The sequence below is a fragment of the Gorilla gorilla genome, chromosome 4 (genome assembly GCF_029281585.2).
Source record: "Gorilla gorilla gorilla isolate KB3781 chromosome 4, NHGRI_mGorGor1-v2.1_pri, whole genome shotgun sequence".
Taxonomy (NCBI): domain Eukaryota; kingdom Metazoa; phylum Chordata; class Mammalia; order Primates; family Hominidae; genus Gorilla; species Gorilla gorilla.
In genome coordinates, this window is record NC_073228.2 from 184,124,035 (window position 1) to 184,137,979 (window position 13,945).

The 13,945-nt window shown below is 55.0% G+C and overlaps 1 protein-coding gene across 3 annotated transcripts in view; it reads right to left on the reverse strand.

Moving 5' to 3' along the window:
• RASGEF1C (RasGEF domain family member 1C) overlaps positions 1-13,945 on the reverse strand; it is a 113,170-nt gene that overhangs the window by 39,177 nt on the left and 60,048 nt on the right. For all 3 annotated transcript variants that reach the window (XM_004043143.5, XM_055386512.2, XM_055386511.2), the window contains exons 2-4: positions 4,656-4,838; positions 4,370-4,492; positions 3,157-3,294 (exon numbers count right to left, since the gene is read on the reverse strand). In XM_004043143.5, coding sequence (XP_004043191.3) covers positions 3,157-3,294; positions 4,370-4,492; positions 4,656-4,832 — 438 coding nt within the window. In that variant the 5' untranslated portion in view covers positions 4,833-4,838. The remainder of the gene's footprint in view (positions 1-3,156; positions 3,295-4,369; positions 4,493-4,655; positions 4,839-13,945) is intronic.

Sequence of the window (13,945 nt, forward strand, 5' to 3'; positions counted from 1 at the left end):
CCATCTACTCACCCATCCACCCACCCACCCATCCACCTTCCCCTCCATCTACTCACCCATCCACCCGCCCACCCACCCATCCACCTTCCCCTCCATCTACTCACCCATCCACCCGCCCACCCATCCACCTTCCCCTCCATCTACTCACCCATCCACCCGCCCACCCATCCACCTTCCCCTCCATCTACTCACCCATCCACCCGCCCACCCATCCACCTTCCCCTCCATCTACTCACCCATCCACCCGCCCACCCATCCACCTTCCCCTCCATCTACTCACCCATCCACCCGCCCACCCATCCACCTTCCCCTCCATCTACTCACCCATCCACCCGCCCACCCATCCACCTTCCCCTCCATCTACTCACCCATCCACCCGCCCACCCATCCACCTTCCCCTCCATCTACTCACCCATCCACCCGCCCACCCATCCACCTTCCCCTCCATCTACTCACCCATCCACCCGCCCACCCATCCACCTTCCCCTCCATCTACTCACCCATCCACCCACCCACCCATCCACCTTCCCCTCCATTTATTCAACCTCCCACCCACCAACCCATCCACCTTCCCCTCCATCTACTCACCCATCCACCCACCCACCCATCCACCTTCCCCTCCATCTACTCACCCATCCACCCACCCACCCATCCACCTTCCCCTCCATTTATTCAACCTCCCACCCACCCACCCATCCACCTTCCCCTCCATCTACTCACCCATCCACCCGCCCACCCATCCACCTTCCCCTCCATCTACTCACCCATCCACCCGCCCACCCATCCACCTTCCCCTCCATCTACTCACCCATCCACCCACCCACCCATCCACCTTCCCCTCCATCTACTCACCCATCCACCCACCCACCCATCCACCTTCCCCTCCATTTATTCAACCTCCCACCCACCCACCCATCCACCTTCCCCTCCATCTACTCACCCATCCACCCACCCACCCATCCACCTTCCCCTCCATTTATTCAACCTCCCACCCACCCACCCATCCACCTTCCCCTCCATCTACTCACCCATCCACCCGCCCACCCATCCACCTTCCCCTCCATCTACTCACCCATCCACCCGCCCACCCATCCACCTTCCCCTCCATCTACTCACCCATCCACCCACCCACCCATCCACCTTCCCCTCCATCTACTCACCCATCCACCCACCCACCCATCCACCTTCCCCTCCATCTACTCACCCATCCACCCACCCACCCATCCACCTTCCCCTCCATCTACTCACCCATCCACCCACCCACCCATCCACCTTCCCCTCCATTTATTCAACCTCCCACCCACCAACCCATCCACCTTCCCCTCCATCTACTCACCCATCCACCCACCCACCCATCCACCTTCCCCTCCATCTACTCACCCATCCACCCACCCACCCATCCACCTTCCCCTCCATCTACTCACCCATCCACCCACCAACCCATCCACCTTCCCCTCTATCTATTCAACTATTCAACCACCCACCCACCCACCCACCATACATCCACCTTCTGCTCCACCTATTCACCCACCCACCCACCCACCCATCTACCTTCCTCTCCATCTATTCAACCATCCCCCCACCCACCCACCCATCCACCTTCCCCTCCATCTATTCAAACATCCACCCACCCACCTGTCCACCCTTCCTACATTTCTCCCTCTCTTCTTTCCATTAATCTTTCCACATCCACTTACCCCATGCATCCACCTGCCTATCCAATTACCCAGTCACCTATTCTTTCCCACATTCATCTATAAAAGTAGCCAAATGTCTTCCCAGCCAGTCAGCCAGCTCCCCATCCCCTGTTTCCACTGTCCCCACCCCCACCCATCCAATCATCAACTGTTCCCTGGCCCTGTTCTGTGCTGCATCCTAAGCCAAATGTCACAATCTTGAGATGGATTAGGGGATGCGGAGGAGGGAGAGGAGGCCATGAGGAGCAGAACAGAGAAGGGGAGAAGTGTGGGGAGGAGGAAGAGGAAACCACTCTCATCTCACTGAGCCTCAGAACTTGCCTGCTCAGTTCTGAGTCACTTGCCTGCTGTGTGAAGTGACCCTGGGCAGTGCCTCCCTCAGAGCCTGAGTGATGTATGCCGTGGGTGTTTGGCTTCCTGTTGCCCAGCCTGTCTTGGCAGTTTTCCCTTGTCTCACACGCAGCTCTTCTGCCATGTCCAGACCTACTCTGCGGCATGTCACCAGCTACCAGCTTGCCATGTTCCATTTCCTTCCAGGACGGTCAACATGTGCCCCTGCCCACGTTTCCCCCTTCCAGGTAATGCTACACCAGTGCTGCCCACAGTGGCGCTCCGGGATGCTGATAAACTTGCCCCTTCTAAACACACCAGGAGACGTCTAGCTCCGTAATCCTGGGAGGTGAAGATTTTTGTCCTCCTTTCACCCATAAGGGAAGTGAGGCTTGGAGACCCTTCAGTGTTCTCCTCAGAGTAACACAGCTGGGAGAGCAAAGCAGGTGTGGGCCACAGCAGCACTTGATGCCCAGCACACCTAAGGCCTCCCAAGCCACTGGGGTTCCTGAGGGCAAGGGCTGTGTTTACCTGGTGTGGTTTAACTGCAGGGGGAGGTCTTGTCCCCTCCTCTGCCCCTACCCTGAAGGTTTGCAGCTTACCCATGGAGGCAGAGAGGATCTCAGGAAAATCTGCTTGGACAGATGTGTCCATTTTCCTTGCTACTGTTTTTTTGTTCATCCTGTAGACACTCTTCCCTGGCCCTGATTTGCAGGTCCCTGCCTAGCGGCACTGACCACCAGCCCAGCCCTTCTTGCACGGGAAGTGGGGCAGGGGCAGGAGGGGGTAGGTCTCCGTGGCCAAGGCCCAGGACAGGGCTCTGCCAGCCCCGCCTAGTAGGTCAGAGGCCAACAGCCTGGCCACCTGGCCCCAAAAGCCCAGGAATGGGTCCTCCCTCACCCGCCATCTGATGCCATTGGTGAGAGCAGTCAGGGAGAGGTCACCAGACTCCGCGTTCCCTCCCAGCTCAGCAGTGCCGGATTCCTTGATAGGCCAGAAAGGGGCTGGATTTAGACGGGCCGTGGTGTGCAGGGTGGGGAGATGAGAGCCCTGGGGTGCGGGCCGGGAACAGGCGCAGGCCTGGGACGGGAGGGACCCAGGGTGACGCGACCCCCGCCCAGCTGCCCACCTCGTCACAGGGGGCGATGCGGCCCACGACGTCCTTAAGGTGCCCGATAGTCGACTCCTCCTGGAAGTCCCTTGGGAAGGTCTCGGTCCACTCGGCCAACAGCTGCAGCAGTTTGGGGCCGAACTTCCGGACCCGGGCCTAGGGGCAAGCGAGGGGCACCGCGCTCGTGAGGGGCGCCGGGTGGGCACGTGAGCCTCACTGCACGTCCTTGCGGGTCCGGCCGCCGGGGCAGGCAGGGCCTCGTGCCCTCTCTGTGCCACGGAGGAGGAGGGGGGGTGCGATCCTGCTCTGCGCCCACGGGGAGAGGAGGGGGACGGACACATTTCCGGGCGCGGCCATCTCTTGCTCTGGCCTTTCTGCGGTTGATGGCTCCATCCTCCCTGGGGAGTCTTTGCGCTGCTGGGAGTGGGGAGTCCTCAGAGCTGTGGACCCTGCCCCAGGGGTGGGTCTAGGTCTGTGCCGACCAACCAGAGCAGTGCATACGCCATCATGCACAGTGATTGGCTCACAGGTGGCCACGTGATCTAGGATAGACCAATGAGGAGACTCGCTGGACCAGTAGAGAAAAGGAATTGAGGCTTCCACGTGACTGGAAAGGGTGGTAGGTGAGCCTGGCGCGGTGGAGGCGGCCAAGCGCCACACCAGCCAGCCCGAGGGACGCCAGCCCCGGGAAACGGCAGCAGAGGGTGGGAGGGAGACAGGCCACGGTACAATGCTGTGGTGTGAGGCCCGAGCCAGCGGTCCCTGAGATAGGGCAGGTACATGGGCCAGCTGAGTCCTTTTGGTTCAGGCGGGTTGAAGTTGGGTTTCTCTCGCTAGCGGTAGAGCCCTACCGACGCGTGTGCAATAGAGGCAGCCCGCAGGACCTGGCCAGGACTGGGAAGGTGGAGCGGATGTGCTGGGGGAAGGAGGCCCACCAGAGGCAGCAGGCCCTCCCGGCCACAGATGGGTCCTACTGACCGGGCTCCGGATACTCAGGTCTGGGCTTAATGGGCTCAAGGGTTCCCGTCGGGCACTGGAAAACTACATGGAGGTTAAAGGTCCTGTTCTGCTCCTTCTGGCTCTGGGCCTCAGACAAGGTGGAAACACCCGGTAGCCACCTTGTCAGGAAAACGGGGACAATCATTGCCTCCCCGAGAGGCTGATGCGTTGAGGGCATGGCAGGGCAGTGCTGGTACACTCTTGAGACCCCCTGGCCTGCCCTCCGCCTCACCTTGTCCAGCACCGGCTTGTCCAGCTGCTGCTGCTCGATGCACAGGTGGCAGACCCGGGCCAGGAGCTCCCGGGGCTCGATGAAGAGGCGAGAGCTCAGCAGGAAGGTGAAGATGTAGGCTTTCTGGGGGACACACGAGAAAGAGGGCACAGGCTCAGGAGGGCACCAGGAAGGGCATGCTTCCCAGCTGGCCCTGTACCCTGGCCCAAGGTCACTCCCAACCCTGATGCCCCCCGTGCGTGGTGGAGGAGAGCCCACTCTCCTGCCCGCTGGGTGGATCACCCACCTCGGGGTAGTAGTCGGCTGTGGGCACCAGGTGCTGGATCAGTGTTTCCAGGGAGGCTGAGGATGGAGCTCCATCCAGGAGGGGCTGCCCAGCCTGTTCGCCATCTGTGGGCTCGGTGGCGGGTGGGCTGAGGCTGCCTGGGGTGACCATGTCGGAGGCACTCAGCGTCTGTGGCATGTCTGCCTGCAATGGCAAGGAGCAGTGAGGACCTGAGTGGGGGCACACCTGAGTTGGGTGCACCTGAGTGGAAGCTGCTGGTCCCGGGGCTCCTGGCTGGGCAGGCTCCCCCCACAGCCACTTTGTGCCAGCTTGAGTCCAGTGGTCACTTCCTGGGAGTATTGTCAGGGCCCCCTTCCTCACAGCACAGCCTTCATTCTCCTTCTTCTCGTGGCCTCTCAACTCTCCTGCAGGACCCGTCTCTTGTCTACTCCACTTCTCTTGCCCCACTCAGGGGCAGGCCTCTTCTAGATTCTTCCCCCCCGCCACCCCTCCACGAAGGTTGTTTTTCACAAGCCTGGATAATCAGCCTAATCCCCCTGCTTCTGGCCACAAAGATTGGTTCAGGGATTGGCCCCATCCAAATTAGGGGGGCTCAGCTGCAATCCCAGAACTTTTGTGGCACTTGGAGGCTTTCTTTCCCCCTGGAGTCCTTGAGCTGGTGGAATGTATGCCCGACGCTACTGGGGCCATTGTGGCAGGAAAGTGTGCACATTCCTGAGCACAGTGTCGCTGTGCTGAGCACAGAAGCTGCTCCGTGGACTTCTCCATCACATGTGCCTCTTTAAGTTGGGGTTCTCTCAGGTACAGTCAAAACTGCTGTCCTCCTTAACCTGGCATTCCGGGCTCTTTGTGATTTGGACTAGCTGACCTCTCCATCCTCACCGCCTATCACACCCCATTGCTCTTGGTGCCAGCCACATTCTCTCCTCCAAATGCCTTCTCCAACTCTGAACCACTGCACATGCCGTTCGTTCCCTCCTGCAGGAAGGCTCTCCCACCATCTTCACTCCCCTATCCCTCCGGGTATGGCTGAAATGCCTCGTCCTCGGTGAAGCCTTCCCTGCGTCCCACCAAGGCTGCACCTGACCTCTGGTGGGCATCAGCAGATTCTGCTTGTCAGCCTTGTTGGGTGCCTGGGTGCTGCTGTCAGTACCTGGCACAGGGAAAGGCCAGCTGCAGCCGTTACAGTGTCTTCTCTACCCAAACCTCCAGGCAGAGGCCAGAGCACATCCTCTGTGACCCTGCTCTGAGTGACGGGCCTGGCAGCAGCAGGTGTCCATACACACGTGCAGGGAGCCCATGCTTACTCTCAGAAGCTCTTCCACTTACCCCTCTAAGCCAGTCTTCCTTGAAAGCCCAGGAGCCCTCACAGTGACGCATCCTGGCTAAACCTGTGACTGTTTAGCCAGCCCCTACATTCTTGATCGTGGAGTCCTGCCAGCTCACTGCAGGGTCTTCTATGGACTCTGAGGCTCCCCTGCTCATGCCGTCCTTGCTGCCCCGATGGCAAACCCTGACCCTGGCCTATTTCTCCTTTGCAGCACTCTGAGTGACCCTGCCCTGGGAGTAGAGACAGAGGGACGTGGTGGATCAGAGCTGATACTGGGGATCAGAGGGAGCCCCTCAGAGGGCTGTCCCGTGGCCATGTGGGTGTGGGAGGTGCTGGGACTGGGTTACAGCATGGGAAGGGCTCAGGCATTGGTGTGGACAGCAGCCCAGACAGTCCTGGCCATGGTGACAGACAGCTTATTTTCGCCTCCCTGACAATGCTGTAAGTGTTCAATTTTCAGCCAATGAAACTAAAATTTCACAAAATCACCTCCTGTCTGTCCCGGGGGAGGCGGCTGAGCAGGTGGGCATGCAGGAAGCTGCACATGCTCAGTGGGAGGGGGCTAGCTGCGGGATGGGCCAGCTGCAGGGTCAGGGCCCGGCAGCTCAGCCTGATTCCACAAGATAGAAAACCTGTGAGCCTGGGAGGTCCGCTGTCTCCTGCTGGACACCTGGCACCTGTTCACCCTGCAACGCTGGGCCTGCCCCAGATCCCAGCCCCATTTTCTTGACAAGCCAGTGGCAAGGGTGGAGGTGGCTCTGGAAGCCTCTGCAGGATGGTGGCAGGTGCCATGCAGGGGCCTTTCTGAAGGAGGCCAGGAGGCTGCCACTTTAAAGAGACAGCCAGGAGGCTCCCAGGGGACGTGGGGCCTGGCCTGGACCCAGGTGCTGGGCACATGGGAGGTGGGAGCAGTGTTCAGATCCAGCTCTGCTCTGGAGCGACTAGCTCTCGCTGGAGTCAGGGGTGGTGGTGGTTGCTGAACTATCGTGACCCACAGGGATGCCCAGACAGGGGCTGGGCTGCCAGTGGTCCGCCGACCTCCAATCACCCATCGTGTCACCAGCTGGGCCCAGGTCTGGGTCTCAATGAATGGGCTTACCCTTGTGCCGCAGCCTTCAGTTTTCTCCTGCGGTTGCCAAGGGTCATCCATTCACGCGTGTATGCATGGGGTGACTCCTGGCTCCATTCCAGGCAATGGGGACAAAGCCCGACCTCAGGGAGCTGGTAGGGGAGGCAGAGCTGTGCAGAGACTGCCCCACGGGAGGCGTGCTGTGAGGGAAAGGGGGTGACCACTCTCTACGCTCACTGCAGTGGATGTCCTGGCCCCTGAGAGAAGGCTGAGGCGTGCTGTGAGGGAAAGGGGGTGACCACTCTCTACGCTCACTGCGGTGGATGTCCTGGCCCCTAAGAGAAGGTGAGGTCAGAGCTGCTGCCACCAGGGGGCTCCCCCACCACTCCCACCCCTCCCTGCAGGCGTGCTGGTGCAGACAGGCCAGGTGCCCACCTCTGGCCTCTGCATGAGGACAGCTGGGGACACAGAGGACACTGCTGCTCCTCCATCCGCCAGGGACAGCCAGCTCCTCCTCCCTCCAGCAGGAGCTCCAGCCTGCCTGGAATGGGCTGGGTGAGGGTAGCTGCACTGAGGGCTGAGGGCAGGATGCAGTCGGCAGAGAGACATGCCAGACAGACTGACCAGCATGTGCAGAGGCTCGGCGGAGCTGGGGGCAACGTGGTGTGATCATGGGAGTATATGCTTAGGTGTCAGGAGCCAGGCAGTGGCTCCTGGAAGGGTAGTGGGGAGTGACTGAGTTGGGGTCAGGGAGTGTGCAGAGTGATCAGAGCATCACGTTCCTTGTGTGCAAAAACAGCCATGTAACGAGGGTCCCTCGCTCCACCCGTAAGTGACGCTTTTATTAGTTTCTTGTCTTTCTGTAGCTTCTTTACGCAAAGACAAGGAAATGTAAACACATAACCCCTTTTCTGTCTGTATTACACAAAAAGGTAGCATACTGTCCACACTCCCCCGCACTGGGCTTTCTTCACTAACAATGCGTTTTGAGGACCTTTCCATGGCAGGGCAGGGCTGTCTCATTCATTTTTATAAAAATCGCCTCACAATATTCCATTGTTTGGATGTCCACAGATAATTTTTAAAAAGCAATGAGGCAGCAGCCCAAGCGTCCATCAGTGACGAACAGATGGAGAAAACGCCTCTCCACACAGTGGGACAGGAGTCAGCCTCAGAGAGGAAGGAGGTTCTGAGCCTGCGGCAACACGGGTGACCTTGAGGACGTCATGCTAAGTGAAATGAGCCTGACACAGAAGCACAAACACTGAGTGACCCCACTTGTGGAGGCACCTGCAGTCATCACATTCACAGAGGCCGACGGTGGGACGGCGAGTGCCAGGGGCTGGGGGTGGGACACGAGAACAGAGTGTCACTTTGTGAAGAAGAAAAGATTTCTGGAGAGGGATGGAGGTGACAGTTCCACCACGATATGAAGGTACTTAATGTCACTGAACTGTACATTTAAAAAGGGTTAAAATGATACATTTTATGTTATGTGTATTTTATCACGTTTTTTTTTTTTGTTTTTTTGTTTTTTTGTTTTTTAAACAGAGTCTCACCAGGCTGGAGTGTAGTGGTGCGATCTTTGCTCACTGCAATCTCCACCTCCCAGGTTCAAGGGATTCTCGTGCCTCAGCCTCCCAAGTAGCTGGGATTACAGGTGCCCACCACCACGCTCAGCTAATTTTTGTATTTTTGGTAGAGACGGGGTTTCACCATGTTAGCCAGGATGGTCTCGATCTCCTGACCTCATATCACACTTTTTAAAAAAGGCAGTGATGATGGGACAATTGTTTATTGTTACAATATCTCTCAGAAGTCTTGAAATCACTGTTAAGTCTCCCATCTGTGTTTTGTGCACGTGGCCTGAATGATGCATGCGACAAAGGGGCTGGGAGTCTTGGGGGCTGCATAGATGGGCTGTCAGCATGAGGGGCTCAGCACGGATGGGGAACGTTCTGCCCGTACCCTGTAGAGAGACCTTTCCATTTCTCCCTCTGTCTGCCTCGTTGGGACGTGGGGCTCGGTGTGTGTGAACTAGATATATGCAAGGTATGGCTGCTCCCGTGGGGTTCCGCTTCCTACCCATGAAATGAATGAGACTTAATTAAATGCCCAGTGCTGGCAGGCATGCAAGGGCAGCCCCTTACACACCACTGCGGGGAGGGGTGGTATGCGTTGTCATGGTCCCTTTAATTGTACCAAGATTTGGCTCAATGTACCAAGAGCCTTATGTTCTATAGCGTCCTTTCATCCTAATCAAAGCCTTGGAAATGTATCCTGAGAAAATAAAGGGGACAAGCTGTGGAAAGAAAGTCCCTTGCTTCAGCATTAAATCCCAGCAGCGAACACTCTCGAGCAGCACAGATGGCAAACAAAGGGAGCATGGACGGGGAGGTGCACAGACGCACTGGCGGAGTGGCTGTGGCCGCTGCAGTGATGGTTCTGAACACACGGTCATAACACAGAAAACAGTGTGGCACAAGGAGGGGAAAACAGCAGGAGAGAAAGGTGCAGATGGTGGGAATGACATTCACGTGGATGAAGACTGCAGTGAGGCCCTGAGAAATGAGTCGCTGCTGTGCCCTCCTCGCACCCCATCGTTTTAGAGTCATTCGTCCAAGCTGAAGTCCACTCATCAGAGGATGGCTCTGGGAACACCTGAACTGATTCCAGGCCTGGAATGGTGAGGCTGGGGGCACGTGCCCCCGCTGTGGCAAGGGCACTGACAGGACACTGAGAGGAAATGCCTGGCTCTGGCACACAGCCCCAAGTGGCTGAGGCATGAGCTTCTGCCTCGGTTTCCCTCTCCATGGCTCCTGTCCCACTGCCTGGCCCCCAGCCCCTCAGGCATCTCTCCTTGTGTGTGTCTCCAGGCCCTGCACCTGGAGGTCCTGGGGCTCCTGCAGCAGTTCAAGAGACAGCAGGCGAGGATTGTGTGGGGTCAGGTCTGCAGAGAGACAGGCAGACATGGGACAGGATCCCACGTGCCACCCTGCAGGGGGGCACTCTGATGCCTGCCAGCGCCCAGCTGGGCATCCTTCCTTCTGGAGGCCTCGCTGACAGGCTCAGGGCCCACCCTGCTCCAGGCCGCTGGCACTGGCAAAGTTTCTGGGACAGCATGGCCCCAGCCCAACCCCTCTATGGGAGACGGGAAATGTGTGCAGGGAGAGGGGCACGATGTGGTGCGTTTATAAGGAAGGCCAGCCCTGGAGATGGATGTGCATTCTCCTGCTATTCCAGTGGGTGCTGGAAAGAGGTAATGGTCACCTGCCCCCAGCCAGTTGAAAACGTGCCCAAGGGCCCTGCTGTTCCTCCTCAGCGTGGGGCTGGCAGAAGGTGGGCCGGCTGTGCCAGTGAAAACCCACAAGCTCTGCTGTGCTCTGGGAGCTGGCGTGCTCAGACCTTCCCGGTGTAAAAGTCATCCAGGACATCCAGGACTCCTGACTTACGTTTCATATTGTGATTGTAAGGGTGGCAATTAATTCTATGTTTTTAAAAAGCCACTGATGGGGCCACACAGTGAGTTAAAGCACAGTTAGAAATGACATCTGTAGTGCCAAGGTGGTCAGTTTACAAACCCTGTTCCTGCTGGGGTCCCCACATCCCTCAGCATGGGTGGCTGGCATTAAACAGCTGCAAAATGGAAATCCATCGAACTTGCAGAAGAAAAGCAGGTGGCTGGTCAGAGCGCGTCCTGGGGGCTGGAGGGATGTTCTCCCTGGGCCAGGTGTGGCAGAAGTGACAGAGGTAAAGAAGGCTCCTGAAGGCCCCTGTGAGGACCACGTGCGTGTCTCAGGAAGACACCTGTGAGCTCTGAGAAGAGGGAGCAGTCCCCCTCTTCAGGTTATGGAGACTGGTGCACGAAGTACCTCGCACAGTGCCTGCTGTGGAGAAAGGACCCCCAAGGCCAGCACTCGCCACGGGGAGCTCGCCACCTGCTAGGGCCAGACCACAACACAGGCAGCAACTGCTGTTAACCAAGGCTCTGTGTGTGCCAAAAAGACTTGCCAACTGCACCGCCATGGTTGCCCATGGCTTCTGTGCTGGCTGCAGCTGGGGCGACCCTCTACCTGCCCATCCAGCCCTGCAGCTGAAACCACGTCCCAACAGCTGCTGGAAATGGTCCCACTGTTTTAGCCTCAAAGGCTGTGGTGGGTCCACGGCCCCAAATCAGAGCCCTTTCTGCCCTTGCTTGAATATGTGCAGAATTTTACACATTTACACATTCTCAAGAGTTTGAGACCAGCCTGGGCAACACAGTGAGACCCTCATCTCTAGAAAAAGTTTTTAAAAATTAGGTTGACGTAATGTCGCACACCTGTAGTCTGAGCTACTTGGGAGGCTGAGATGGGAGGATTGCTTGAGCCCAGGAATTCAAGGCTGCAGTGAGCTGTGACTGCACCACTGCACTCCAGCCTGGGTGACAGAGCAAGACCCTGTCTCTACCAAAAAAAAAAAAAAATTAAAAAAATATACTTAACATAAATTTACCGTGTAAAGTTCAGTGGCATTAAGTACATTCACACTGTTGCACGGCCATCACCACCGTCCATCCACAGAAGTTTTTCATCATCAATTGAAACCCTGTACCCAGTAAACACTAACTCCCCAGTTTCTCCTCCTCTCCTCCCCCAGCCCCTGGTAACCACAGTTCTACATTCTATGTATTTTTACCATTCTGGGCACTTTATATAAGTGGAATCATAAAACATTTGTCCTTCAGTGACTGGCGTATTTCATTCATCTTTGTCAAGGTGCACCACTGTTGTAACATGCGTCAGAATTTCCTTCCTTTTTAAGGCTGAATACTGTTCCATTGCATGCACATACCATATTTGGTTCATCTATTCATCTGTCAGTGGGCAGTGGGGGTTGTTTGCCCCTTTACCATACTGTTTTCCACAGCAGCTGCACCATTTTATTTATTTTTATTTTTATTTTTGTTTTGAGACAGGGTCTCACTCTGTCACCCAGGCTGGAGTGCAGCGGTGCAATCTCAGCTCACTGCAACCTCTGCCTCCCGGGTTCAAGCGATTCTCCTGCCTCAGCCTCTCAAGAAGCTGGGATTACAGGCATGTGCCACCACCGTGTCCGGCTAATTTTTGTTTTAGTAGAGATGGGGTTTCACCATGTTGGCCAGGCTGGTCTTAAACTCCTGACCTTAGGTGATCTGCCCGCCTCAGCCTCCCAAAGTGCTGGGATTAAAGGCATGAGCCACCGTGCCCGGCCTGCTGCACCATTTAAAATTACCACCAGCAATGTAAAGGGTTCCAATTTCTCCACATCCTTGACAATGCTTGTTGTTTTCTGCTTTTTTGATAATGGCCATCCTAATGGGTGGGAAGTGGTATCTCATTGTGGTTTGGATTTGCATTTCCCTAAATATCAGTGATCTTGAGCATCTTTTCATTTGCCATTTGTATATATTCTTTAGAAAAATGCCTGTTCAAGACTTTTCCCCACTTTTTTCAAGCAAAGAAAATTTAATTCATAGAATTGGTTCCGTGACAGGATGTAATTACCCCACCCCTGAGATTTAAGGAACAAAAGAGAAGCCGTGGCGTTTCAAGACCCAGATCAGAGGAAAAGCCCCACAGAACTGGAGCTCACGCTTCGAGCGTGGCTGCTGCTGGGACCTCTGCAGGGGCATGAGGCAGCTAGCCCCAAGAGTCCTCTTTTACCCATTTTTGAATTGAGTTGTTTGGGATTTGTTTGTTTTTGAGTTTTAGGAGTTTGTTAGATATTCTAGATATCAATCCCTCATTAGCTATGTGATTTGTAAATATCTTCTCCTATTCGGTAGGTTATCTTTTTACTTTGTTGATAGTGTCCTTTGAGGCACAAATGTTTTCCATTTTGATGAAGTCCAATTTGTCTATTTTTGTCTTTTGTTGCCTGTGTCTTTGGTATCATATCCAAAAAGTCACTGCCCAATCCAATATCATGAAGCTTTCCCCCAATGTTTTTTTGAGATGGAGTCTGGCTCTGTCACCCAGGCTGGAGTGCAGTGGCACAATCTTGACTCACTGCAACCTCTGCCTCCCAGGTTCAAGTGATTCTCCTGTCTCAACCTCATGAATAGCTAGGACTACAGGTGCATGCCACCACACCCGGCTCATTTTGTATTTTGTATTTTTGTATTTTTAACACGGTTTCACCATGTTGCACAGGCTGGTTTCCAACTCCTGAGCTCAAGTGATCCGTTCAAAGTGTTGGGATTACAGGCATGAGCCACTGTGCTTGGCCAGCTATGTGTTTTTCATATGTGACTTTTATTATGTTGAGGTAGTTTCCTTCTATTCCAGTTTTTGGAGTACTTTTTTTTTTGTCATGAAAGGGCATTGAATTTTGTTTAATGCTTTTTTCTTCATCAATTGAAATGATCATGTGTTTTTTCCTTCATCACGTTAATCTATTGTATTACATTGATTGATTTTCGTATGTTGAACCATCTTTGCATTCCATGAATAAACCTCCCTTGGTTGTGGTGTATAATTTTCTTTAATATGCTGCCGAACTTGGTTTGCTAGTATTTTGTTGAGGATGTTTGCATCATAAGGGATATTGGTCTGTAGTTTACTTCTTGTAGTGCTTCTGTCTGGCTTTGGTATCAAGGTGATGCTGACCTCATAAAATGAGTTAGGAAGTGTTTCTGCCTCTTTAATTTTTAGGAAAAGTTGGAGAAGGATTGGTGATGGTTCTTTTTTAAATGTTTGGTAGAATTCACCAGTGAAACCACCAGGTCCAGGACTTTTTTGTTGTTGGAAGGCTTTTAATTACTAATTAAACCTCATTATTAATTATAGATCTATTTAGGGTTTCTAATTTTTTTTTCATGATTTCAGTTTCTAGGAATTTCATCTAGAATTTCCAATTTGTTGGCATATA